We start from the raw sequence: 26734 nt of genomic DNA, 5'->3' as shown, positions 1-26734 counted from the left end.
GACCTAAGTCTTACATTGCTGGGAGAATACAAGTTAGGCCTGTTGTTCTGTAGAATTTAGAAGGCTGAGTCAGTGGTGATCAGATTGTAGTCTTCAAGAGACTGCATGGTGGTTAGCACTGCTGCCTCACAGCACCGGTGGCCCAAGTTCAATTCTATCTTCATGCGACTGTCTGTATGGAATTTGCACCTTCTCCCCATGTCTGCATGGGTTTCTGCTGGCAGCTCCGGTTTCTTTGCCCCATTTCAAAGATGTCAAGGTTAGGTGGACTGGTCATGGTAAGTGGAGAGTATTGGGGATGGATGGAGTGGGTCTGGATGGGATGCTGTTCAGAGGGTGAATATACACTGTATAGAGATTCTATGATACTGTATTAACAGGAAAAGTCAATATATAAAGTTAAACTATTTCCACTGGTTGGGAATTCTAGAACTAGGGAGCATAGTCTGAGAATTAGGACCAGACCATTCAGGAGAGATGTTAGGAAGCACTTCCATACACAAAGGGTAGTAAATGTTTGGAACTCTTCCATAAACAGCAGTAGATGCTGGATCAGTTGTTAATTTTAAATCTGAAGGAATTTTTTTTATTAAGCAGAAGTATTGAGGGATATAGGCCAAAGGCAAGTACATGGAGTTAGACCACATATCTGTCATTGAATGGTAGGTCAGGCTTGATGGGCTGAATGACCCACTGCTGTTCCTCTCCCATTTACACATTCCTCTCTCTCACTTTGGATCTAAACACGACAGTATCGAATACTTTTGAAATTAATAATCTTTTTTTAAAATGGAACGCCAAAGAGATAGGGGTTGTGCAGCTGCAAGGATTAACAAATGTTATAAATAGGTGCAGAAAATAATTACAGGCTAATGGGATCCTGACCTTTTATGCCTAGAAGTCTAGAAAGCAATAGAGTAGAAGTTATGCTTCACCTATCCAGACCTTGTTGAGTATGGTATGAAACACATTCTACACATTACATCTTAGAATATATTAACTTTGTGAGGCAGCTCAGTATAATTTGCCAGAATAATACGTGGATTCTAAAGGCCAAACTATGAGGAGAGATTGCACAAACTAGAATTTTAGAAGTTTATTAGCATTAGTTTGAAAAACGTTTTAAATATATTAACAGAAGCAAGTAGGTGAGGTAGAGAGAAATTATTTCTGTTGGTTGGAGGAGTACAATACCGGAGAACAAATTCAAAAATTTTAAAGCTGGACTTTTCTAGAGTATATTCAGGAACTACCTGGTTGGTAGAGTTCTGAACTTATTTCTGAAAATGACAGTTGATACAAAATCAATTGTGTTTTAAATTTCAGATCAATAGATTATTGTTAACCAAATACGCTAAGAGAAACAGGATAAATGAGGACGTACTGTGTTAGGCCAGATCATCCACAGGCCACTTTGAATTGGACAGGCTTGAGGATGAATAGTTTTCTCCTGTCCTCATACTAGACAGTGCTTACCTAACCTGTTTGTGCAAAGTGATCAGCCAGTCTGTATTTGGTTTTACCAATGTAAAGCAGACCACATTGAGCAATGAATACAGGAGGCTAGATTGAAAGAAGTACAAATAAAACATAATTTTCCAGTCCCTTTCAGTTCTAAAGAAGAGTTATAACTGACTCAAAATGATACATGTTTCTCTCTCCATAGAAGCTGTCCAGCCTGTTGAGTTCCTCCAGCATTTTTTGTTTTTATTTCAGATTTCCAGAATCTTCAATATTTTGCTTTTCCTACAGGTTTACTTGCCTGGCAACAAACAAATGTCTCAATCTCGCTGACTGCAGCTGAGAAACAGACTTCAAAAATGGTTGTCAGGTACTGCTGTTCAATTCCCTCAGTACCTCCCTGTAAAGATCTTGAAACTAAGTTTGCAGTATTTGAAGATAAGTCAGTGGATTCATGTTCTGAAGAGGTTTTGGGCATCAAGACCTCTTGGTGCTCAAACAAACCTTGAAGAGGAGTCCTCGCATAATGGACAGGGAGATTTCAGGATCTGGGAGCACTGACAGGAAATATGATCTGGGGATTTTCAGCATGAAAATTATGTCCTGTAATTTACCCTTAGCTGGCGGGGTTTGTTAGGGTGATGAAAGTTATTTCAAGACCGTCTGGAAATTTTGAGAAATGGGGAGATCAGGCTCAGTATCAGATGAAGGGTGGGAAGCCTTGGGAGATGGGCATTGTTCCTGGAGATCATTACAATCTTGCTTCTCCGTCCTTTTTCTCTACAGCATAAAAAACACAATTTTTCAACCTGTTTCTGTTCTAAAGAAGTCATTTGGTCATGAAATGTCACGCCTGTTTCTCTCACCACAGATGCTGCGTGACCTGCTGAGTTTCTCCACTTTTTGTTTTTGTACAAATAGCCAGGAAGCAAAGCAGAGAAAGGAAGGGAGGGATTATTGATGATGGAGCATCAAGAAGAAAGATTGTCAGGTGGACAACAGGGAAAGCTTTTTTGTTGCTCTTCCTGACCATCTAGCAATGCTGGGAAATTACTTAACTGTTTTACGCAACTGTCATTGCTTCCCTCTCAGTCCTAGTGTAGCGGGCTGAGTTTGGATTTGTAATTTTTTGTTTTTCTTTTTGTCTATCACACATCCACAAGTATTTTTCCTAAATTTGTCCTTTTTCCTCTAATCCATTTGCAAGTATTATCTGATGATGTGAACATAAACTCTCCCCCCACCACATTTATTCAGAAGCTTACACCCAGCCCCCAATCGTCCTACAATACTTAATATCTAATCCCAAATCTTTGCTTCTCCATTGCTGTCACACTCAAAGACAGTTTTCAGTGTACCCAACAAAGCTAAATGTCCCACTTGATCATTATGTTTGAAGAACTCTGATACAAACTTGCCTCTGAATTTCATCCTTCCCAATATGTCCATCCCTTACTATTGCTATTCCGGTGGTTGCAAACTCAAGCACCACTTTACCGATATGCTTCTAGCCTAAACCTCACAGATTCCCCTGACTTTAGGGTCAGATTATGGTGACAAGAGCAGGTTAAATCTTGGGAATTCTGGGGCAAATAACTCATCTCCCAATTCCTTAAAGCCTGACCACAATCTACAAGATATACATCTGGTTTGCGATCTCTGCTTGCCAGGGGAATGAGTCCCCAACAATAATCTAAACTTTCAATATCATCCAGAACTGAGAAACTTGTTTAATATTCCATCCACCACCTTAAATACTTTGATCCACTGACGCACAGTGAAAGCAATATGTGCCATCCATAAAATGCATTGAAACAATTCACCATGACTCCATTGACAACACCTTCTAGAAGCATAGACCACTTGCAAGTTCCTTTCAAAGCCATACACCATCTTGATTTGAAAGTATATATTGCTATTCTTTGACACTAGGACACTCCCTTCCAAACAATACTGTGTGTATCTAGTTATGACTCTCACAACACCAGATTATAGTCCAACAGGTTTAATTGGAAGCACGTTAGCTTTCGGAGCAACGCTCCTAAGTCACTTGGGCTACAGTTCCTGCAGTTGTCTCATTATTGCCTTAAGTGCAATTAAGAATGGTAAATAAATATGGACTCAGCCGGTATTACCACAGTTTACTGAAAAAAAACCAAACATTCATGTGTTATGATCAAACACTACATTACAATTTTGGTGCTTTGATCAAATTTAATTGCCTATATGCAAAGATCAGAGAATATGTTGAGGATTTTTCCTTAAACTGTTATTACAATTTCAGTCTAATTTTAAGTTTTCCTGTCCTTGTTTTGTACGTCTTTGTTAATTTATGTATTATAAAAAATAATTTGTCACATCATTCACGTTTCCTTACTTTCTTACCAACTTTCTTTGCCTGTGTTCTCCGTTTTCTTTTAAGGTGTAGATTCCTTGTTAGGATTATTTGCACAGACACTGGCCACCTTCTATTGTTGTCACAAGTAACTCTTGATTGTTGTAGGATATTCAGATTTTCAAGTTACAAAATAGTCTATTGTAACTGAACCCAATCCAGTCTTAACCCAGCATTCAGTACTTATGGCAGAAATAGCTGCTGAGTAGCAAGAGAGAATCATAGCTGATTTGCCTCAATGGTATTCTTGGGTGAGATGGGTTATTTGATGACAGATTAGGAATTGAACTTAGTCCCTTCTTGATTTGCATAACTCATTTATTGAACCATTCAGGAAGATTCTCCACATTTTCAAAATTAAACACAGAAAAGTGGCAATTTCGTTTATTAAAATGTGGAAATCTTAATAGCAAAATGTGACTTCATACCACCAAAAATAATAATTTTAATAACTAGCAGGCTGAGGTTGCTTGTTCATTCACTATGAGTTGTTTTGTGGTGACCTTTGTCCCGAAGAATGCATGTGATTTGAATTGCTAGTTAAACATACATTTCGGTTAATTATCTACCATGGCTTTATATTCACTTGGTTAGATGTTGCATTTGAAAGTATCACAACACAGTATTTTGTCTTGTTAGAATTAAGTCTTATTTGATGCAAATATTGACGGTACTCATTTTTTAATACAAGTGTGTTTAAATGGTGCTCAGTTATTGTGTGTAATTTTTCATTTGTTGGTTTGATGGTAGCTATGTAGGAATCATATGACCTATTTTAGGCCTTTTTAACTACCAAAGGGTGTACTCCAACATTCCAGGCTAACTTCAATTGGCTGACAGCTAACTGAATAATTTCCATTGACTGATTCTAATAAATAAATGTAACCTATTGCATTAGTGCTGAGCAAATATTTGCAGAGTGTGGTAAAAGGTAATTGCTTTCACTTTATACATTTATGTTTCCATTTAATAGACTACATCCAATAATACTCATTGATATCTCAATGACTTTCGTTGTTAGCTCTTCGAATAGTCAACGTTACATTTCAATATTACAAAACCTGAGTAATAAAATTATTTCATATAGTATGTTTAACCATGGAGATCAATGCAAGCCCATGTTGGTGAAATGGAAGCCTCCTTTCTTCTAAGCTTGACTTTGGATATTAGACAGGTATGTTAAGAGAGTTGGACCATGCCTCAGAAGTTCTCAAAATTTGTTAATTATTATTAATGTTTAAGGATAGTCAGTTGGGTTAGGAGAGTTAATCTTATTTGTTAACGATGTTTTCTTCTGTGGATCATAGTAAGTTGTTGATATATTTTTGAGGGAATTTATGCCAGTTATCTGTGGGTGCAGCACCTGCACAACACACCTAGAGTGTCGATGAACCAGATTGAGGTGCTGTTTAAATTAACAGCTGGTTGAAGTTTGAAATAAAGTGCATGCATTGTTTGAATTAGGGAAACTTTAAACAATGGACACGTAAGATTTAGAGGTGAGAAAGAGCATTAGATGACCATGGATAGATAGGCACAGTGGAAAGATGTCTTCAAAGCAGCCATTTTGAAAGTCTTCAAGAAACTGTTAAATAGATTCTGTCTGAATGTTTAAAGTTATTTCACAAACCTTTATTGTGCCTTCTGGAAAAGACTGACTTGTCTGGCTTCAAATTCCTGGACTTCAATTGGGTCAATGCACTGAGGAGTGGCAGATGGAGTTTAGATAAATGTGAGTATTGTGTTTTGGTAAAATAAACAAGGACAGGACTCATACAATTTTTTTTTTTTTTTTTTTTTTAGATTACTTACAGTGTGGAAACAGGCCCTTCGGCCCCACAAGTCCACACCGACCCGCCGAAGCGCAACCCACCCATACCCCTACATTTACCCCTTTAACCTAACACTACGGGCAATTTAGCATGGCCAATTCACCTGACCCGCACATCTTTTAGAATGTGGGAGGAAACCGGAGCACCCGGAGGAAACCCACGCAGACACGGGGAGAATGTGCAAACTCCACACAGTCAGTCGCCTGAGTCGGGAATTGAACCCGGGTCTACAGGCGCTGTGAGGCAGCAGTGCTAACCACTGGGCCACCGTGCCGCCCACTAATTAATGGTAGGACCCTGGGTAGTGTTGTAGAACAGAGACCTAGGAGTTGAGGTACATAATTCTTTGAAATTTGTGACACAGGTAGACAGGGTGTTGAAGTTGTACATGACGTTGGTGAGGCCTCCTGTGGAGTACCCTGTTATAGGAAGGTTATTAAATTGGAGAGTGTTCAGAAAAGGTTTACTAGGATGTTGCCATGACTGAAGGGTTTTAGTTATAAGGAGAGGCTGGATAGGCTGGGACTTCTTTCACTGGAGCGTATGAGGTTGAGGGGTAACCTTTTTAGAGGTTTTTAAAATCATGAGGAGCATAGATAAGGTGAATAGCAAGGGTGTTTTCCCTAGGGTGGGGAGTTAAAAACCAGGGGTAATTTTTAAGTTGAGTGGACAAAGTTTTAAAAAGGACATGAGGGTCAACTTTTTACACAGTGTGTGGTTTTTATGTGGAATGAATTGCCAGAGGAAGTGATAGATGCAGGTACAGTTACAACATTTAAAAGACATTTGGAGAGGTATATGAATAAGAAAAGTTTGGAGGGATATGGGCTTAATGTAGGAAGGTGTGTCTAATGTAGTTTGGAAACATTGCATGAACTAGATGAACCAAATGTTCTGTTTCCATGCTGTATGACTCTGACTTCTCTGATGATCCAGACCATGTTTTTGTGCTGGACTGCTTTGGGAAAAAGAAAAGTGAGTTGATATTGCTGGACTAAGAAAAGTTGATTTTTTTTATGCGCACCTCCAGGATCTCCATCATCTTTCAAGCTTGCTTTTAAATTTATGGACTCCTTTCAACATCAAGCAGCCTTATTATTCCTTCTTGGGAATGTGCATGTTATTGGCAAGGCCAGCATTTATTGCCCATCCCTACTGGCCCTTGAACTGAGTGGCTTGTCATGCCATTTCTGAGGATAGTTAAGAGTCAGCCACATCAGGGTGGGTTTGAAATCGTACAGAGGTGGGGCAGGCAAAGACAATAACATTTCTTTCTTTAAAGAATATTTAGTGAACCATGTTTTTACAACAATGATAGTTTCTTGGTCACCGTTTCTGAGAGTAGCTTTCGACTCCAAGTTTCACTGATTGAATTGAAATTCTGCCAGCTGCCTTCATGGGATTTCTACTCCTATCTATAGATGATTAGCCTGTGCTTTATGTGTTGCTAGTCAAGTGGCATCACTGCACCATCATTGCCCCTAAGATTCAACAAGATTGTGCCATCGCACCAATCCGCTTCTCCATTTTCCTCTCTGCAGTATTGCACCTTACCTTTAGGAAATTACCCATGGGCATAGACTTCGACAGAGCAGATGGAAAATTGGTCAAACTGAGTGATTTTCAATCTAAATCAGTGCAGCCTTTTTTAGATGAAGGCCTTGTTGACTCCTTCTCCACAACTTTAGAAAGTGACCTTTTACATAACACCTGGAAAATGAGGGTTCTTTTCCAACCAACTCCAACAGCTTTTATTGATTAAGGTCAATCGTTAGATCCTGGAAAATCCAGAGCCATTTCTCAAACAAGGCATGTAGTCAACAAAATTTATTGTTGCCCCCACTGTGCCAGCTCAGTCTTTGATTGAGTCAAAAATCACATGACACCAGGTTATAGTCCAACAGCTTTATTTGAACTGTCAAGCTTTCGGAGCACTACCCCTTCATCAAGTTGAACCTGGTGTCATGTGATTTCTGACTTTGTCCACCCCAGTTCAACACTGCCACCACCTTTGACTGACTGAGTAAAAGAGCATTTGAGAACCAGGACCTTAAGCTGATTGCTCAGAATCTGCCAGGTATTTGTGGGTCTCAAGTGGATCATTTAATAAAAGGATAGAAGGACTACAGATTTCTCTTAGATTGTCATATGGTTTTGGGTTAACTAAAAATAGCATTCATTGCATATTTGTAGATAGCCACAAATAAGCACACACAATAAATGCAGATGCTGGCCAAATTTGCTCCTGAAAGTCCCCAAAAGCCGAACAAAATTAAATTCTAAGAGTGACAAATTAGAGAAAAAGCACCCCAATTTGTGAAATAATTGAATCTGAGGAACTTTCCTTCCAATTACTTGTTTCTATACTGTAATTGCTGATGAGTCTTATTAGTGGACCTACCAGCAAACATAGGAGAGGAACAGCCTGCAGTTCCTCAATAATGAGGAGATGGTAAAAGCAGAGCAGGTCAGGCAGCATCAGAAGAGCGGGAAAGTCAAAGTTTCGGGCAGGACTGTACTTTTTCCAACTCCACGTTTTATTGACTCTGACTTTCCAGCATCTGCAGTCCTCACTATCTCAATAGTGAGAGCCAATAAGTAGCCAAATGGTGTGAGGAACTGGGGCTGGGTAAGGAGAAACTTCGGTCTCAATTCTGAACTGCAGTGCTATTTTTGAGGCTTCATCAATCTGAGTGGCTGAGGCAGAGAAGCAAGAGCTGTGAGAGTGGTAAGGGGGAGGCTGCAAGGGGAGATACCACTTTTAAACTTGAAATCGCTGAAATAATGAATTCCTTGCAAATGAATGTGGAACCTCTAGCTAAAGGCTGTACATATTTATGTGCTCCTTCTATGTGCAAATAGTATAGTGGATGCTGTTGTCATAAGCACTCCCAATTCTTATGTTTAAATCTGAAATGTAGGAAATATGCTAAAACTGGTTAAAATTTTCTAGCATTGTGCATAAATGATGGAAGCACATAAGCTTTGACTTCACAAGCTTGTGGAAGATGTTTTTTATGCATTGATGTGTGATCCTGTTGTTTTCTGTCAATTTAAGTACTGTTATGCCTAAGAAATTAATGCTTTCACTGTGCATGATAGCTTTAGGTTTAATGGAGATTTGATTATTATTGAAAATGTTGATGAATTCTACCAATTGTTATGACTGTTTTCCGTATCATCTGCTTCTTTGTTAGACTTAGAATTTTTTAAAAATCTCATAAATACTAAATTTAGTGATGCTTTATAAACCACAAATTATTCCACAATGATGCAATATTGCAATATGAAATGTAAGTGTTTACCTCTCAAAATAACCCCAAACATATATACAAAAAGGTTATACCTATTCACACCATGGAAAAGGATTTTTAAAAAAGCTTTCTCTCTGCAGAGATTCACTTTGAGAAAGAAAAGCTTATGGCCATTAGCTCTTGGTTCTTGAAAGCAAAAATACAAGTGAAATAACTGCACAGACGGCGGTATCCCATCACCAAGTCACCCTTTATTTGCTTGTGCATACCACACTGGCTGTGGCCAGCCAGCTCAGAGTCAGTCCCTGAATTGAGATTATCTCCTGGTTATTCTTTTTATCTTTTCTTTTGTCTCTTTTTTTCTGTTTTTTACTTTTTCCTTACCCTACACCACCGCCTAACTGCAGTAGTGCTTATATTTTCCCCATGTCATGTGTGTGCAGGTGTGAGACACAGTGAGAGATACAAGGTGTACGAATCTTTATTCAATTTCCACCACCAGGAAGAAAGGAAAATATCCAAGTGGCCAGTGACAAGCAGTGCCCTTCTTATCAAAGGGCAATCTCCTGGTTATATTCGTCAGCTAGGGCTTTTTTTTTAGATTAGATTACTTACAATGTGGAAACAGGCCCTTCGGCCCAACAAGTCCACACCGACCCGCCGAAGCACAACCCACCCATACTCCTACATTTACCCCTTTAACCTAACACTACGGGCAATGTAGCATTGCCAATTCACCTGACCCGCACATCTTTGTGACTGTGGGAGGAAACCGGAGCACCCCGAGGAAACCCACGCAGACACGGGGAGAATGTGCAAACTCCACACAGTCAGCCGCCTGAGTCGGGAATTGAACCCGGGTCTCTGGCAGTGTGAGGCAGCAGTGCTAACCACTGTGCCACCGTGCCTTTCCTGATTGGCCCAGATTAACAACCCCAATCAAGGATCTCGTAGTCAACAAAATCAATTGGTTCCAATCACTACAAAGAGTCTGTTGTAGAAAGTTCAGATGGCTGGGATTCTAACATGCATGTACTTGTATCGCCAACATAGGCAGGTGCCTCTGTGGTCTTTACAAATTCTGTTAGCTCAGAAACATAGCAGGCAATGCTACCTCTTAAGTGAACAATCAGATTTCACACTGAATTCACTACAAAGATGCTTCAGAAACAAGAGACACAAGCTGAGCAGCTCCTTTCTTTGAACAAGCTTATCATCTGAAAATCCCAAACTATTTCCAAACTTGCAAAACACATCACACAGTAAAATCATAAAACCTACTAATTGAAACAGTCAGATATTTTCAGAAATATTTTCAAGCAACCAGGACCAAGAATTATCCTGAACCACATGGTTTCTTAAAAAAAAAAGCTGTTGAAAAGAATTTCCACTATTCAGTGAAGTCTTTTTAAAAATCCAAATTTCAACTTTTCTTCAAACTCAAATGCACAAAATTACTTATACAGCAAAGTAAATATGGAGAGGATTTTTTAATGGACAAATCTAGACCTATGTCCCTCTTTTTTAAATACATGGGTTAGCCATATAAAACAGAGATTAAGTGACATTTTCTTTCTTTAAGAAGGTCATTAGAGCTGCCTGCTGAACAGGTGATGGAAGTAGAGTCCTTGAATATTTTTAAGGCAGAGATAGATAGATTGTTGTTAAGCAAGGGAAAAAGATTATTTGGCAGGCAGGAATGTGATTTGAGGTTATACTTGAATCAGCCATGGTCTTACTCAGTGTCAGAGCAGGCTCGAAGGGTTCAATGAACAACTTGTTGGTATGTTCATATTTCACATAGGAGCTATCTGCATTGGGAATATTTCTGCTTGTGTCAGAGTTCAAAAATCCTGTATGTCAACACAAATGATGAAGGTATCATAATTGCATGACTACACCTAATAAGTGAGTTAGTAAGAATTTAAAAAGGTCGTCCCCAGAAATCAATAAGTAGCCCTCAAGAAAAGCCCTTTGGGATGGGGGTTACTGGGTACGCAGTGGGGGGAGGAACATTATTTTTTTCCTGTCAAAGCCACACTATCTTACTTCCACAATGTGAAGCAACTAGAAATATATTTTAAATATTCACACAATCTACAAAAGAGTGCATTATCTGTTATCATTTTAGGGTTTGATTTTCTTTTGCAAGTCAGGATTCCATTTTATGATTTAAGCCACAATGGAATGTTGAACTTTTGGCGAATTCCTCTTGCTTGCAGGAAAGAAGATCTCATTCGTGTCATCGATGAAGAAATTGAACGAGAAAAACAAGCTGCAGATACCATCATCAAAAACATGACTGAAGACAAACAAGCCAAATATATGAAAATGAAATCAATTAATGAGCATTTATTACAGGTTGGTACTATTTCTGAAGCAAGTGATGACTTTGAATACAGAATCTGAGAAAATTTGAAACTTTTGACCAAAATGCATGGAGATCACATCTCATCAGTGGGAGAGAACTGCCTTACATGATTGTGAATTAGATGCAAATGTCATTGAGCATCCTGCACTATATTCACATTGTAATTGTACAGCCACAAGGAAAATGAGAAGGAAGTGAGACTTTTGTAATAAAATACAGCATTAGTTAGGCTTTCATTTATTGCATTCTTAAAGGAAATCTAACTGTACACACTCGGATACAAATTCGGTGAATGTCCAAACGCACATTGGCTCAAATGTTGACCTTTGTTTCTGACAGAATAATTGTTCTCTTTCTGAATAAAATGTGAAGATAATTCTGATACTTTACTTAAATGGAAACATAGCAGCCATTGCATTTCGGCAAGTTTTGTACATACTTTCCTTTGATGCTGTTGAACTGCTGTTTCTTTCCTAACTTAATGCAGATCCTTTCTGACCTCCTGCTTCTAACAAATTTTTAAAAATTTTTCCTTTTAAGCACAGTGACAATTGCAACATAATATGCACTAGCATGATGACCCCAGAAACTCCACTTTTTGAATTGTATTATTATTTTTGGGCTACTTTGTGAAACGTTATTCTCCCATCTCCTGTTTCCTCAAACTTGATTGCTAATGGGTTTCTAAATGTTCTGGATCCTGAAGTCCCATTTTGCTATGTCACAGAACAGCAGTCACTTCCTTGTTTTATTTTTGAAGTGCCTTTTGTTCCTTCCACCAGAGAACTCTGTTATGCAATTAATTCAGCTACAACATGTACAAGAATTCTGGAAACCTGTAAAATCTGTGCAGTGAAATTCAAAAGAAAAGTATGAATGGAAATCACTATCAACAAATTATTTTAACTATTTTCTTATGAATTTTAACCATTTTCATGAGAACTTTTCCAGGCAGACTTTATTTAGTATTGTTTGTCAGTTTACTTATTGTCAAATTTTGTTGACTACACTATTTTCTCAGATGTCGGTTCATAGTTAAAGAATACAGTGTATAAAAGTAACTGAAAGGCTTCATTATTTACATTCACTTGAATCCTGCTGGTAACATTATTTTTTGTTGGTCAGACAATCGTAAAACTGTTTCTTAGCTTCTGATTAGTGCACTCCAAAGGGATATCTGGACAGCCTTTACAGGATGGAGTTTCAGTAATGTTTTCCTGTTTCATTTGTAATAAACCTTTCCTGTTTAGCTAGGTTATGAAAGTGTTCCAAATTTTGGAGCTTTAATATGTAACATAGAATTCAGCATCTGTAAATTAAAGTTTCAACCAGAATAAAGAATACTATATTATACTCTGAAGTTAAAGACAAAATTGTAATAATACAATAAACTTTAAGTAAATACCTATTCTGTGTGTTCAGACGTGCACATTATATCTTAGGCCTTTGAACATGCACACAGTTTAAACATGCATTTGTATTGTAGGACCATTTTAAGCATGATAACCTCTTTGAACCTTCTTCGCCTTTCCTTATTCTTATTGTTTTACTCACTGTTATATTTTCATGAAGATAGAATTCTATGCATCTTCACAGCTCCAATCACTCACTGTGAATGCTTTATTGTTAAAGAATTATGTTGGCTCCAGACTGTTAAGGGATTTGAGCTTTTGGTTAAGTTACGGCTCTTTTAAAGATGATTGTACTTGAAGTGGGGTATATTTCCTCAACCCAATGAGCATTAAAGGAAAGTGTCAAGAGAAGTAGGAATGAATGTATTTAGAGAAATGAAAGAGTTATGTGGTGCGGTGTGGATTTTTCACATGCGCATTTAATAAAATTAGAGATGAACTTGAATTTGATATGGAAGATTAATGGAGTGGAGGCTGTAAAACAGTAGGGCCCTGTTTTGGCATCTGAAACAGTATCTTCATGTGTAAGAGAGAAAGGAAGAGACCATTGCTGATGGAGTCAGTCTTAGAGAACTGGCGCAGACCATGTAAAGTCTGAAAAAGACCCACAGGGTAGTGCAAGACTGGATTGCAGACCCAGCTGGAGATTTTACAACTATAAGCCAGATCACCTAAATTTAGGTAGAGATTGCCTGAATTGAGATTATAGCAAGACTAAATAAAAGGTCCAGAATGCCCTTTCCATCCTTTCCAAGCCTATCTGGTGCTGTAGAAAATGATTCCACTGGACAGCATGAAGATACATTGAGCCAGAGAGAGGGCATATGATTTATAGGCTGGCATTGTACTGCCTTTCTTTGTGGACAGTGCTCAGAATTTCTATTACGTCCTGGAGCACAGTAGACTATCTATAGTTGAAAGCAGAGATCCTTGCCAGATCACCTTAACAGTGAGTGTTCCAGAGTCTGAACTGACTGGGTGGCAACGCACCTCACTCTCAAATGTTTGGCCCAATATAACCATATGGTCATACTCCAGCCAGGTCGTAGGGTTGCTGATAATGGGCTGTAATCTACAGTCCTTCCATCTCAGATCATGAAGGGGCAAAGCTGCAGTGACCCAGTCAATCTGTCAGAGTTGTTTATGCTCCTGGAAGGACAACTCTCAGCCGAAGATCCACAGCTTCCTTCAAACCATTCGACAAATCCTGAATGATTTCTGACAGAACTAGTGGATTTAGGAAGTGTGAACAGAGCTGAAGAGGTGGATTTGGCCCACGCATCTGCAAACTGGGAGATAAACAAAAAAAAGCCAGGAAGAACCTACTCAATGTAACCCTAAAGGCAGTTGGGGATTCCAGCAAAGAATACCTGAATTGGATATTGCACATTGTAAGATATGTGGAGGCTTCTCATCCTTTTCTAGAAACGACAAAGGTGAATGGAAAACGGATGAACATAGAACAGAGGTTCAGAGGTAGATGGTTGGAAAGACACTGGAAATTAGAAAACTGAGTGAAGTATTTTGCGCACTGGCTTTGTAGTATGTGCATTTAAAATAAAAAGTGTTTAGAAATCTTTTTGTAGATGCTGTTAGTTTCATGCAAGTGTCCTACAATTTCAATACATGGAAAAGGACCACAAATCACAATACAGGATAATTTTATTCTGACACAAATGTTATCGTGTTCCTCAATGTTGTACAAAAGCTTTTAAATGTCTGCTTAGTGTTTTGCTTAATGTTTGATGATGAAATTACTATTTAAGCTGCTCACTTAAAATCTTCCTTTCATCTTCTCAGGAGTTGGATGCTCGGCAGCAAGAGCTAGACATATTGAACACAAAAAAGGAAACACTGGTGACTGTAAGAGTTTTGAGTATTTTCATTTCCATTTGTACTTTATTTGACAATTCAATGACCAAACTCCTGAAAAAAAAAACAATTTGCATTGTTGCTTTGAATATTTTAATTTTAAACTTGAGGTTAATTGGCTGCGTGGAATTTGTTCTCATTTCCGTGAATAAGACGTACCTGGGTAATTTTCCACGTTGGGTAGATGCCAATGCTACAGCAGTACCGGAACAGCTTGGCTAGAAGCATGTCAAGTTCTGGAATACAAGTCTTCAGTACCTTTGCCAGAATGTTATCAAAGCCTATAATATTTCCAGCATCCAATGCATTCAACTATTGATTGATATCATGAGAAGTGAACAAAATCGGTTAAAGACAATTTGAGATGTTATGAATCACCAGAGTCGGAGACTGAAATGAATCATCTACGTGGCACATAATGCTAAGAGTTATTGCACATGCTTCAGTCTTATCTTTTCCAGTGATCTGCTGGCCTCCCCCACCATTGAGGATTGATATATTTGTGAAGTGTACTCTTTCAGTTAGTTGATTAATTGTTCACCACTGTTATGGACCAGACCAAACACCCTCAAAATGTGTCAAGGAAATAGCCTGGACAGTAAATGTTTATTTTATTTATAGGCCACTGTAAGACACTGTGTTCCACATTAGATTTGATTGGCTTTAATCAAAACACATGCTATTCTACACACTGTTAAAATATAAACAAAAGAAGAAAATTGGCATAACTTTAACAATTGTAATATGTAATAAAATAATATATTACTTACCTACTAAACACCAATTATTCCAATCTAGTAGCAAGCCACAGACACACCCTTGGCAAAGACAAATTCAGCAAAACACATTTTCCTCACCTGCTATCTCCTTTCCAGTACAAGAAAAAGTAACACTGAAAGAAACAATCTTGCAGCAGAGGTCGAACTCGAGCTTTTTGCTGCAACAGATAGAATTGTATCTAGCAGCTTCTACAATCAATTTCAAACCACAATTGAAAACAAAATTAAAACCCTGGGTCCTTTTGAGCCTGACTCCACCCACCATGCTTCTTTTGTCTAACTTTAAAAAAAATTCAGGAGCTCAAAGTTCAACAGCATAGAACAAATCACTCTTAAAGGCACAATACCATCACACCATTAATCACAACTGGTAGTGATTAGATTAGATTAGATTAGATTCCCTACAGTTTGGAAACAGACCCTTCGGCCCAACCAGTCCACACCGACCCTCCGAAGAGTAACCCACCCTGACCCATTTCCCTTTGACTAATGCACCTAACACTATGGGCAATTTAACATGGCCAGTCCACCTGACGTGCACATCTTTGGACTGTGGGAGGAAACCAGAACACCCGGAGGAAACCCACGCAGACACGGGGAGAATGTGCAGACTCCACACAAACAGTTGCCTGAGGCAAGAATCGAACCTGGGACCCTGGTGCTGTGAGGCAGCAGTGCTAACCACTGAGCCAAAACAAATTAATATCAGTATAGTCAACTTCATTTTTTACATAATAGTTTTATAGAACATAGAACAATACAGCGCAGTACAGGCCCTTCGCCCCTCGATTTAGAAGGAAAACGCTATTTTAATTGTTATCCTTAGCTTTGGTTCAGATTTGATCATTTGTCATTGCCATCAGATATGTTAATGATTATATTTGGGCCCAAGGTATATGACATTTACTTCTTCAAAATTCAGTGCCAACCAAGTGTTTGTCAATAGCCTGATCATACTGTACTAAGTCATCAGTTCCTTCTGACCAGCTTCCAGGAATGTCAATTGCCTATAACATCTGCTGAGTAGCTCCTTGCTAAAGTTTAGACAAAGTTGCAATCATTTCAGAATCTGGAAATTACAATAACCACAACAACTAATTTATTTAGTGCCTTCAATATACTGAGCCATCCCAATAATGTAATGACCCAGTGCATTTCACAGGAATATTATAAAGCAGGATTTGAATCCAAGCCAAGCAAGATATGAAGTCACTTAGTCAAAAGATTCATCCAGGTGTTAATTTTTAGGAAACAGCATAAAATTGGAAACCAAGCTGGAGGGAGAGAAGTGTCAGAAGAGAGATCTCCTGAGCTTGTGGCCTCAGCAATTGAACATGCAACTACCAATGTTGGTGCGCTTAAAACTTTGAATACTCAAGAGGCAAGGTATCTTGGAGGCTTGTGAGGCTAGAACAGATTAGAGATGAGGAAGGATGATAGAGAAGGATGAGGCCATGGAAACATTTAAAAACAAGAATAACACTTTTGAAGTTATGCTGTTGCTTAACCAAGAGACAGATAAACGTAGACAAGGGTGATGAGTGAACTTAGTGCACAAACATGAGCGTCAGAGTTTGAATGACCTCAGTGAAAAGAAAACTAATGCCAAATGTAATCTTTTGTGGCAATTTTAAAATTTAATTCATCAACATGCAATTCTGGTCTCCTTCCTCTCGGAAAGATGTTGTGAAACTTGAAAGAGTTCAGAAAAGATTTGCAAGGATGTTGCCAGAGTTGGAAGATTTGAGCTATAGGGAGAGATTGAACAAGCTGGGGCTATTTTCCCTGGAGCGTCAGAGGCTAAGGGGTGACCTTATAGAGATTTATTAAATCATGAGGAGCATGGATACAAAGTCTCTTCATTGGAATGGGGGAGTCCAGAACTAGAGGGCATAGGTTTAGGGTGAGAGGGAAAAGATTTAAAAGGGACCTAAGGGGCAACATTTTCACGCAGCGGGTGGTGTGTGTATGGAATGAGCTGTCATTGGAAGTGGTGGAGGCTAGTACAATTGCAACATTAAAAAGGTATCTGGATGGGTATATGAATAGGAAGAGTTTGGAGGGATATGAGCTGGGTGCTGGCAGTTGGGAATAGATTGGGTTGGGATATTTGGTTGGCATGGACAAGTTGGACCGAAGGGTCTGTTTCCGCACTGTACATCCCTATGACTTTTAAGTTTGATTATTTGCTCTTCACTGCTTCCACCCTGATCTGATCTGTTGCGAAGAGTTTGATGAACTGATCAAATATAAAGCAAACACCTGTTAGGGTAGATCTGCCTAGACTTATCTGACTATTATGGCCTCAAATAGATGGTAAATTTCAGTGCTGAGTCAAATGTGTTTGACGTTTTAAAGTATCAGCTGCAGCATAACAAGTCGTCATTCAGGTTTAAATCTTTGTTATTAAATATGTTTTGCTGTTAAATTTAATGTACTTCAATCATTATGTTGGAGTTTTGTGATTTTTAAAGTTTCTGATACATACAGATGTTCAGTTTTAAAACAAAACAAATATAATTATACCACACTACCGAAATGTATCTATTTTATTTGTCCTTCAGGTATTTCAGTTACATAGCAATGAATAAACAATGTACAATTGCAATAATTTTACATTGATGTTTAATAGCACTTTATTTTATTTCCCATTTCCATGAATCAAAAGTCCCACTACCTGATATAGAAAAAGTAATTCTGAATCTTGATCATTCAGCAAGTTTAAATGTAAAGAGAAAATGTAGAATTCATGAAGTCAAATGGGCCTGAGAGACAAAAGGGTAATTTTAAACTTGTAAATAATGTGGTACAGCATCTTTTAAACTGCAAAGTTACAATATATTTACAACGCAGAAACAGTAAATTCAACCTAAAGGCCTAAACTGGTGTTTATGCTTCTTATTCACCTCATCTCTACTAACATATCCTTCTCTTTATTTCTCCCTCATGTTTATCTAGTTTCCCCTGAAATGCATTTATGCTATCACCTGTGGTAGTAGTTTTACATTCTAAACACATCGCATTAAGAATCCTTTCCTGAATTCTTTTTTAGGTTTATTGTTATCTATTTCATTTATATATCCTATAGTGATGTAGCTTTGTGGCTATACTTCCCTTATATGTCCAACTCTTGATGTCAACTATGCTGTCCTGAAAGTTTAATATGAAGGTAGTCTGTAGTTAGTGTTAGTTCAGAGCATTTGCACACTTTCTAGTGGTTTGCATCAGTAAAGCTTAGTTAAGACAGTACCTGTTCACTTGCAAGATAGTGTGAAGCATTGATTCACTAACAGAGTAAAATGATCAGAAAGAATATCCTATCCCCATTGTAATGCATTGATATTAAATTTAATGTACTTCATTCATTATGTTGGAGTTTTGTGATTTTAAAAGTTCCTCACGCATATAGATGGTCAGTTTTAAAACCAAACAAGTATAACAGAGTAGAATGATCAGAAAGATTATCCTATCCCCTGTGTAATATTGATCGAGTACTGAAGGAGGCCATTCAGCCCACTCTATTTTTACTGGGATGCAGTTTTCACCATAAAGTGAAGTTGTTTCAAGTGATCTATCACTTCAAATTCAATCTGGCAACTTTAACTGCCTTATCAATCGACAGAGGCAAATTTAAACAGCTTATGAATATTAGCAGAGCCTAGATTAAAGGCTGTCATTCAGATCCACTGAATGCTTACGACAGCATTCGAAATTTAAGCATCATAAAATGTTCCTGCCATGCAATATACAATAAAGGTGAATTAACACCATTATTTAGCAGGAAATTGCCATGTTTAATCTGCAAAGATGATATATCACATTGTAAGTGTTTGTGGCACTGTAAGTTCAATTTTTAACAAATCAACTTTATTGTTATCAAGAAATGATCCAGGTCTCAAATATCATGGTGACCGAACATGACTTTAATTCTAATACCACATTTATTGCCATCGTTAGAATTAGTGGTTAGGAAGTATAATAGAATGAGTCATGTAAGATATTGTATAAGATTCAAATCATGTTGCATTTCACAGGAGATAGCTCACTCCCAGGTGAAGCAAGAAGCCGTGGTATTGTATGAGAAACTCCATGAGCTTGAATCCCATCAAAGTCAAATGATTGCAGAGGATAAGAGTATGGGATCACCACAGGAGGAGAGAGAGCGACTACTGAAGCAGGTGAGGAAATCTGACTTTGAACTGCCTCCTCAGTGAGCAAGCTAATTATAATTCTATTAAACTGCTACAAAGGAAAGCCATGAATCGAATAGAAGGTCCGCTAACATCTTCTCAGGGCACCTTGCGATGGGCAGTCTTACCGCAGACATTCATGAATGAAAATAAAACTAGTAGAAAATGCTTCTAAACTGCATTGAACCAAAAACGCCGATTGCATTCAATTTGGAAGTTTCCATAGAACTGGATAACAATTATTGTTTGATTCAGTATGCTTTCTAATTTTCTGCACCTTTTAGCTGATATTATGAGCTATTGCTCCACAATGACATCTCTCACTCATTACTGACATCTGTGCATACATTGTATGCCTCAAGGGGGGGTTATCTCCTGTGAGTGAGATTAAGTTAGTGAGATGTTAAATGACCATGATACTTGCAGTGTGAGGGTTGTTTGTGAGCCTTCTTTTAGAGAGGTGTGTGCAGTGGCAGGGTCAGAGTGAGTGGTGATCCTGTGAATGGGGTTTCAGAGAAAGCGTGGTGGCACCTAACCTTGTAAAATACAGCAGATAAATAACTCTCTGCACTGTTGTGTGTTGCATTTCACCCAGAACCCTACACTGACCTAGCCCACTACTTCAATCCAGGATGGCTGAGTCTGGTGTCATGGTCTCCATTGTTGGTCTGCAGGATATAGCATTGCCTGCCCTTCCATCATCACATTCACCAGCATCTCCAGGTCACTGTTAGTGACCTGAAATGCCAAATTGTCTTTATGGGCCTTTTACTTTGAGCTGGTGGTGCTGGACCACAGTATGAAGGGCAATTTCTGACTTTGCAATGTTTGAAATGGTGTACAACTGGTGTTTTAGTATGGGGCCAAGGTATTAAGATCACAAAGCCCTAGCAGCAGCAAGTAATATCACCTGTCTACCAGCATGATTCCATAAGATGGGCACTAAAGAGGCTACTTATGTAAATTGAAGTGTTTATTTAAATCCATACAAAATCCTTAGGCTTACCCATAAATTTGATTTTTGATTCTTATTGTTAGTGTACTCAAGTACAAGAGTACAGTGAAAAGTATATAATTTCACCACACAATGCGCCATCTTAGGTACAGGAACCTAGGTACCGAATCTTAAGAACAAGGTAGAATGAAAGAACAGTTAAAAATTGCAGTTAAGTATGGTATAGGGTAAAACATAGGAAATAAGGTTAAAAGTTACTCATTGCAGACTTTCTTAGTTTAAATACAAAAAAGAATTAAAGGTGAACGTTCAAACATTACAGTTTTTAAGTGCTGAACCACAGTGGGGCCACACATAGAGGAATCATCTAGAGTTCGGAAGTCCATGCTGACGCCATGCCAGGCCTAAAGACCATATGTACTCCTGAAAGACCTTCATCCCAGACCAGGAGGCCGCAATGCCAGGAGGCCACTTCGTTGGATCTGTGCTGAGTCTGAGGCTGGGAGTCTGTGGCAGGAGAAGAAAGCAGAGAGGAGGAGGAAAAGAAAGCAAAGAGAAGAAAGAAAAACAGAAAAGGAAATGGATGAAGTAGATGAGCTCCACCTGAAGCGACCCACTCACTGCCACCTTACAAATTTAATGAGATAAAGAGTGGAATACTGCATTGGAAAAATGACTTTAGTGGACAGGATGCCTATTAATTTCCTGGTACAGCAGCCGAAGATTTTAGAGCATGTCGTGAAAGGAACAGAATTTGAGTCTTAGCCTTGACTGTCATTTGAACCTTATTGTGCTCATTAATTTTTTTTGGCTTTGCTAGTAGGCAAAACACCTTGCAATCCCACAACATTGCATCTTTTAAGGGTGGGTAGGAAATATCCAAGTCAGTCACACCCTGTTAAAGCACATTTCCTTTTGGTCAATGATAGTTCAAACTGTCTAAACCATTGAGCTGAAAGAAGAAACATTATACTGCTCACAGTAGTAAATATCGAATGGAAAGAGTTGAATTTAAGTAGCTCTTTTCACAGCTGTGGAATGTGTCGATGTGCTTTACAGCCAATTAAGTTATTTTAAAATGTATGATAATCGTAATATAGGAATTGCTGCCAATTACATACAGTGAAGTCCCACAAATAGCAGTGGGATAATAATTAAATAATTTGTGATAATAACGTGTACTAAGGGATAAATGTTGACCAGGACACCAAGTGGAATGAAGGAGAACAGGATAAAAAAGTATGCATCAAATATATAAACATTTGTCTGACAATGTACAATTCAGGGATTCCCTAGTTATTGAGTGCATGTGTTTAGGGTAGTGATTGATACCAGCATTTCTGAATATAAAACTGCTGTATTTTAGAGATTTTAAAGCTAAGTTCATTATATATGCTTATCAGAAAAATTCCATTTGTGCTCCTTTCACATATCCATTGTACTAGCTTTTGGAAGATTGAGTAACTGATATGTGCTCAGAGAGTACAATCTAAACCACATTAAGACCATATAGTTATGACTAAGAAAATTAAGGAAACACCAGTCCTTCAAGAGTGCCAGCTGTTGCACTTCAACATTCTTTGTATGATTTGTCAAATGCTGTGTCAAATACTCATCATCTTTTCTCTTCCTAAGGCATAATTTTCCATCTGTAACTTCCCTGCTAGAGTATTTTATAAGCAACCTGTTCAGATGTGTTACAACACACATGTTGTAACATTACAGATAGGACCCTGAACCTGGAAATTCTAGCCCAGAGATAGGGACCCTACCACTTTATAATAAGACCCCAGTTGTAAATACTAACAAGGATTGAACCTGCTTATTTTTCAAAATCAGATGTTTTTGACTAGTAAACTGTAGGCATAAATTCACATGTATGTGGACATTTTTAGTACAGAGTTAATGATCACTTGCAAGAGCATACCTTGATTTTGACTCTTCATGTACCTGTCAGGCAGGGAGGAAAGGGTCGTGCGAGGGAGCCGTGGTTTAATAAGGAATTGGAATCCCTTGTTAAATGGAAGAGGGCGGCCTATCTCAAGATGAGACGTGAAGGTTCAATTGGGGCGATTGAGAGTTATAGGGTAGCCAGGAAGGACCTGAAGAGAGAGCTAAGAGCAGCAAGGAGGGGACATGAAAGGTCCTTAGTCGGTAGGATTAGGGAAAACCCTAAGGCTTTCTATAGGTATGTTAGGAATAAAAGAATGACTAGGGTAGGAATAGGTCCAGTCAAGGATAGTAGTGGGAAGTTGCGTGTGGAGGCGGAAGAGATTGGGGAGACACTGAATGAATACTTTTCTTCAGTATTTACTCAGGAACAGGGCATTGTCGTCGATGTGAATACTGAGTCACAAATAAGTAGAATGGATGGCTTTGAGGTATGTAGAGAAGAGGTGTTGGAAATCCTGGAAAAGGTGAAAATAGATAAGTCCCCTGGGCCTGATGGCATTTATCCTAGGATTCTCTGGGAAGCAAGGGAGGAGATTGCAGAGCCATTGGCCTTGATTTTTATGTCCTCTTTGTCTACTGGAGTAGTGCCAGAAGACTGGAGGATAGCAAATGTGGTTCCCTTGTTCAAAAAGGGGAGTAGGGATAACCCTAGTAACTATAGGCCGGTGAGTCTCACTTCTGTTGTGGGCAAAGTCTTAGAGAGAATTGTAAGGGATAGGATTTATGCACATCTGGATAGGAATAATGTGATCAAGGATAGTCAGCATGGTTTTGTGAAGGGCAGGTCGTGCCTCACAAACCTTATTGAATTCTTTGAAAATGTGACGAAGGAGGTTGATGAGGGGAAAGCGGTAGATGTGGTATATATGGATTTTAGTAAGGCGTTTGATAAGGTTCCCCATGGTAGGCTACTGCAGAAAATACGGAGATATGGCATTGAGGGTGAGTTGGAGGTTTGGATTAGGAATTGGCTGGATGGAAGAAGACAGAGGGTAGTAGTTGATGGCAAAGTTTCTTCATGGAGTGCCATCACTAGCGGTGTTCCGCAAGGATCTGTTTTGGGACCATTGCTGTTTGTCATTTTTATAAATGACCTGGAAGAGGGGTTAGAAGGTTGGGTGAGCAAGTTTGCGGATGATACGAAAGTCGGTGGAGTTGTTGACAGTGAGGAAGGATGTGGCAGGTTACAGCAGGATATAGAGAAGCTGCAGAGCTGGGCAGAAAGGTGGCAAATGGAATTCAATGTAGCTAAGTGTGAGGTGATTCACTTTGGGAAGAATAACAAAAAGATGGGGTACTGGGCTAATGGTCGGATACTTGGTAGTGTGGATGAGCAGAGGGATCTTGGTGTCCATGTACACAGATCTCTGAAAGTTGCCACCCAGGTAAATAGTGCAGTGAGGAAGGCATATGGCGTACTGGCTTTTATTGGTAGAGGAATTGAGTTCCGGAGTCCTGAGGTCATGATGCAGTTGTATAAGACTCTGGTGCGGCCGCATCTGGAGTATTGTGTGCAGTTTTGGTCGCCATACTATAGGAAGGATGTGGAGGCACTGGAACGGGTGCAGAGGAGGTTTACCAGGATGTTGCCTGGTATGGAAGGAAAATCGTATGAGGAAAGACTGAGACACTTGGGGCTGTTTTCATTAGAGAAAAGAAGGTTTAGGGGTGACTTGATTGTGGTGTACAAGATGATTAGGGGGTTAGATAGGGTTGACAGTGTGAACCTTTTCCCGCGTATGGAGTCGGGTATTACAAGGGGGCATAGCTTTAAATTAAGGGGGGTAGATATAGGACTGAAGTTAGGGGTAGGTTCTTCACTCAGCGAGTCGTAAGTTCATGGAATGCCCTGCCAGTAGCAGTGGTGGACTCTCCCTCTTTATGGGCATTTAAGCGGGCATTGGATAGGTATATGGAGGATAGTGGGTTAGTATAGGTTAGGTGGGCTTGGATCGGCGCAACATCGAGGGCCAAAGGGCCTGTATTCTTCTATGTTCTATGTTCTATGTGCTCTTCTCAATTATTCTTATTGTAAAATCTGGCAACACCATCTTTGTGTATTGTAATACTTCAATTACATGGTGAAAGTTCTGTAACCATGCTTTTAATTATGTGTTTTAACTAAGAATGAATCAAAATGTTTTGTTATGAAGCTGTTTCAATTAGGAAGTTCCTACATTAATGAAACAATGCTTCTTTTAACAGGTTAAAGAAGATAACCAAGAAATAGCAAGCATTGAAAGACAGTAGGAAATCATCTTTACAAAAAACTTATTTGAAATAATAAATGATGAGTTTCTGTACTTAATTTGTGTTCATTTATTTCCATGCAGAAATACTTGACAGTTTTCTGAAAGTATCCTACTTTTTAGAAAACTTAAAGGGGAAGAGGAAATTGATGATGGTTAATCAATTATCACATTTTATTTCACTTTATGTAGTTTTTCAGGCATACAACACTTTACCTTCAGTAATAAGTTGTCATTGATATATAATGGAATCCCTTTTATCTAAAAATGACATCAAATATTTGTTTGTAGACTTACTGAGATGAAGGAGAAAATTAACCAGGTAACGGAAGAGATTCGACATCTTGACATGGATTTGGAAGAGCATCAAGGTCAGTTTCCTTTGTTCAACACTGGTTATAGCACACTATTGATTTGCAGATTGCTATTTTCAGCAGTTTAGTAGGTTTTTGCTCATCTCTTTGAGAGTCACTTGGAAACATGATGCTATTGCAAGTATTTTTAAAATTTTTTAAAAATTAGTTAATTCTTTTCTCACTTCTCTGTTACCCTATTTTCAAGTAATTTGCTTTAATAATGAATGATATTAGTTTATTCCATAGCATTTTTTTAAAACAAACCTTTTAGCAATCAGTCGCAGTGAATTGTGTTGTCAAAATTGAGGAATGGTTGTCATATCAATATGAAGTTTGGCTCAAATTGACCTCCTATTTGAATATTATTTTCATATAATCAATTTTCCTGTTGTAAATTTTGTATAATTTCAGCATTTTCTTTCTACAATGCATTGGTCCAACAGTAAAAATGCAATTTCAAATTTAAAAACTCTTTAATTAGGAGATTTGCATAAGCAGTAGGGCAGGAAATCTAAAGATGTACCAATCAACTTGCGAGTTCTCCTGTTAATTATAATGAATTAATTTGCCATTAAATGTATTATTTCATCTTGTTTGCCCTTGATCTATGTTAGGATCTTGCTTGTGAGTTTTGATGTAAAATCATCTTGGATTGTTCTCTTTATGATGATTATCCTTAATTTCCTGCCTTCAAAGGTTTGTTAATGTTTCTCTTCTTAAAAAAAAAGGGCAGTTTTAAACTGAAGCAATTTTCACTCCGTTGCCAGCAGTATCTACTGTTCTTTAAGGAAAAACCTACTCCCCCCCAAAAAAGTATAACTTCACTGCTTTGTAACTATCTTTTTAGTATTTGGATACATTCAGCATTTCTTTCACATTTATAATTGGGTATTTTCGGGACACTGCGTGGAGTCTTTGATGCCAAGGTTTCAGTAGTTCTGTTTGTTTTTCCTTTCATAATCTTTTCTCGTTTTGCTGCTTAAACATGATCTTTTCTGATTACCAGTGTCATTAGTATTAAAATCTTGTCACAGCCTACTTGGGTGAGATATTTCCTTTATAATAAAAAAATCAATGTCCATCTTTTAAAAGCAGATGGTCAGTTTTGTCCCAGGATTTCAGAATATAACCATAACTGAGATGTTTTCTTTGAAGAAAGAGATTTCATATTCACTATTCCGCTCTGTTGCCATGAATGTGTCATACAGTTTGGAATAAAATGACCATCTTCGTGACATCACACTCAGTCATGGTAGTGCATATTGACTCAGTGTAATTCTCACTAGATAACTTGCTAATTCAGTATTTTCAAAAGAGGCACAGCAACTCCCAAAACTTACATCTGACAAAATGGTCTATATAATGTCCAGTTTAGAGAAGTTAGGCTTGTATTAGCCAAAACAATATTGTTAAGATATCAAAAACTTTCACCTAGACTACTATAGTGAGAAATTAGCACATTTCATAGGTGACTACTAGGGTATTGACAATCTCAGTGTGTCCATTTCTGTGGTGTCAGGGCAAGGCTCAAGTTACAAAGACTTAAAAATGTTTTTCCCTCCATTTCTACAATTGGCCTTGATTGGTAACTTGGTTTTGTCTTCAGCAAAACATTTTCAGAACAATTTGAGTCTGTCCATTATTTTAGCATTGAG

The 26734-nt window shown here is 38.3% G+C and overlaps 2 protein-coding genes across 4 annotated transcripts in view; one reads left to right on the top strand and one right to left on the bottom strand.

The window, feature by feature from the left end:
- Nucleotides 1–4261, bottom strand: part of LOC122563480 (leucine-rich repeat-containing protein 19-like) — a 28805-nt gene extending 24544 nt beyond the window's left edge. Inside the window, exon 1 of one of the 3 annotated variants that reach the window (XM_043717260.2) lies at nt 3839–4261. The gene's annotated coding sequence lies outside the window, so the exon portion shown is untranslated. The remainder of the gene's footprint in view (nt 1–3838) is intronic. The other 2 variants (XM_043717268.2, XM_043717251.2) reach the window with 2 other exon arrangements.
- ift74 (intraflagellar transport 74) overlaps nt 1–26734 on the top strand; it is a 126617-nt gene that overhangs the window by 40937 nt on the left and 58946 nt on the right. Inside the window, exons 8-12 of the mRNA XM_043717238.2 lie at nt 11165–11303; nt 14526–14588; nt 19411–19554; nt 24680–24720; nt 25015–25094. Of these exons, the coding sequence (XP_043573173.1) occupies nt 11165–11303; nt 14526–14588; nt 19411–19554; nt 24680–24720; nt 25015–25094 (467 nt within the window). The remainder of the gene's footprint in view (nt 1–11164; nt 11304–14525; nt 14589–19410; nt 19555–24679; nt 24721–25014; nt 25095–26734) is intronic.

The sequence above is a fragment of the Chiloscyllium plagiosum genome, unplaced genomic scaffold (assembly GCF_037043375.1).
Source record: "Chiloscyllium plagiosum isolate Xiang-an unplaced genomic scaffold, Cpla_swu_hap1 HiC_scaffold_2, whole genome shotgun sequence".
Lineage (NCBI taxonomy): Eukaryota > Metazoa > Chordata > Chondrichthyes > Orectolobiformes > Hemiscylliidae > Chiloscyllium > Chiloscyllium plagiosum.
Note: the sequence above shows the minus strand (reverse complement) of the source record. Positions and strands in the feature narration are given on the sequence as shown.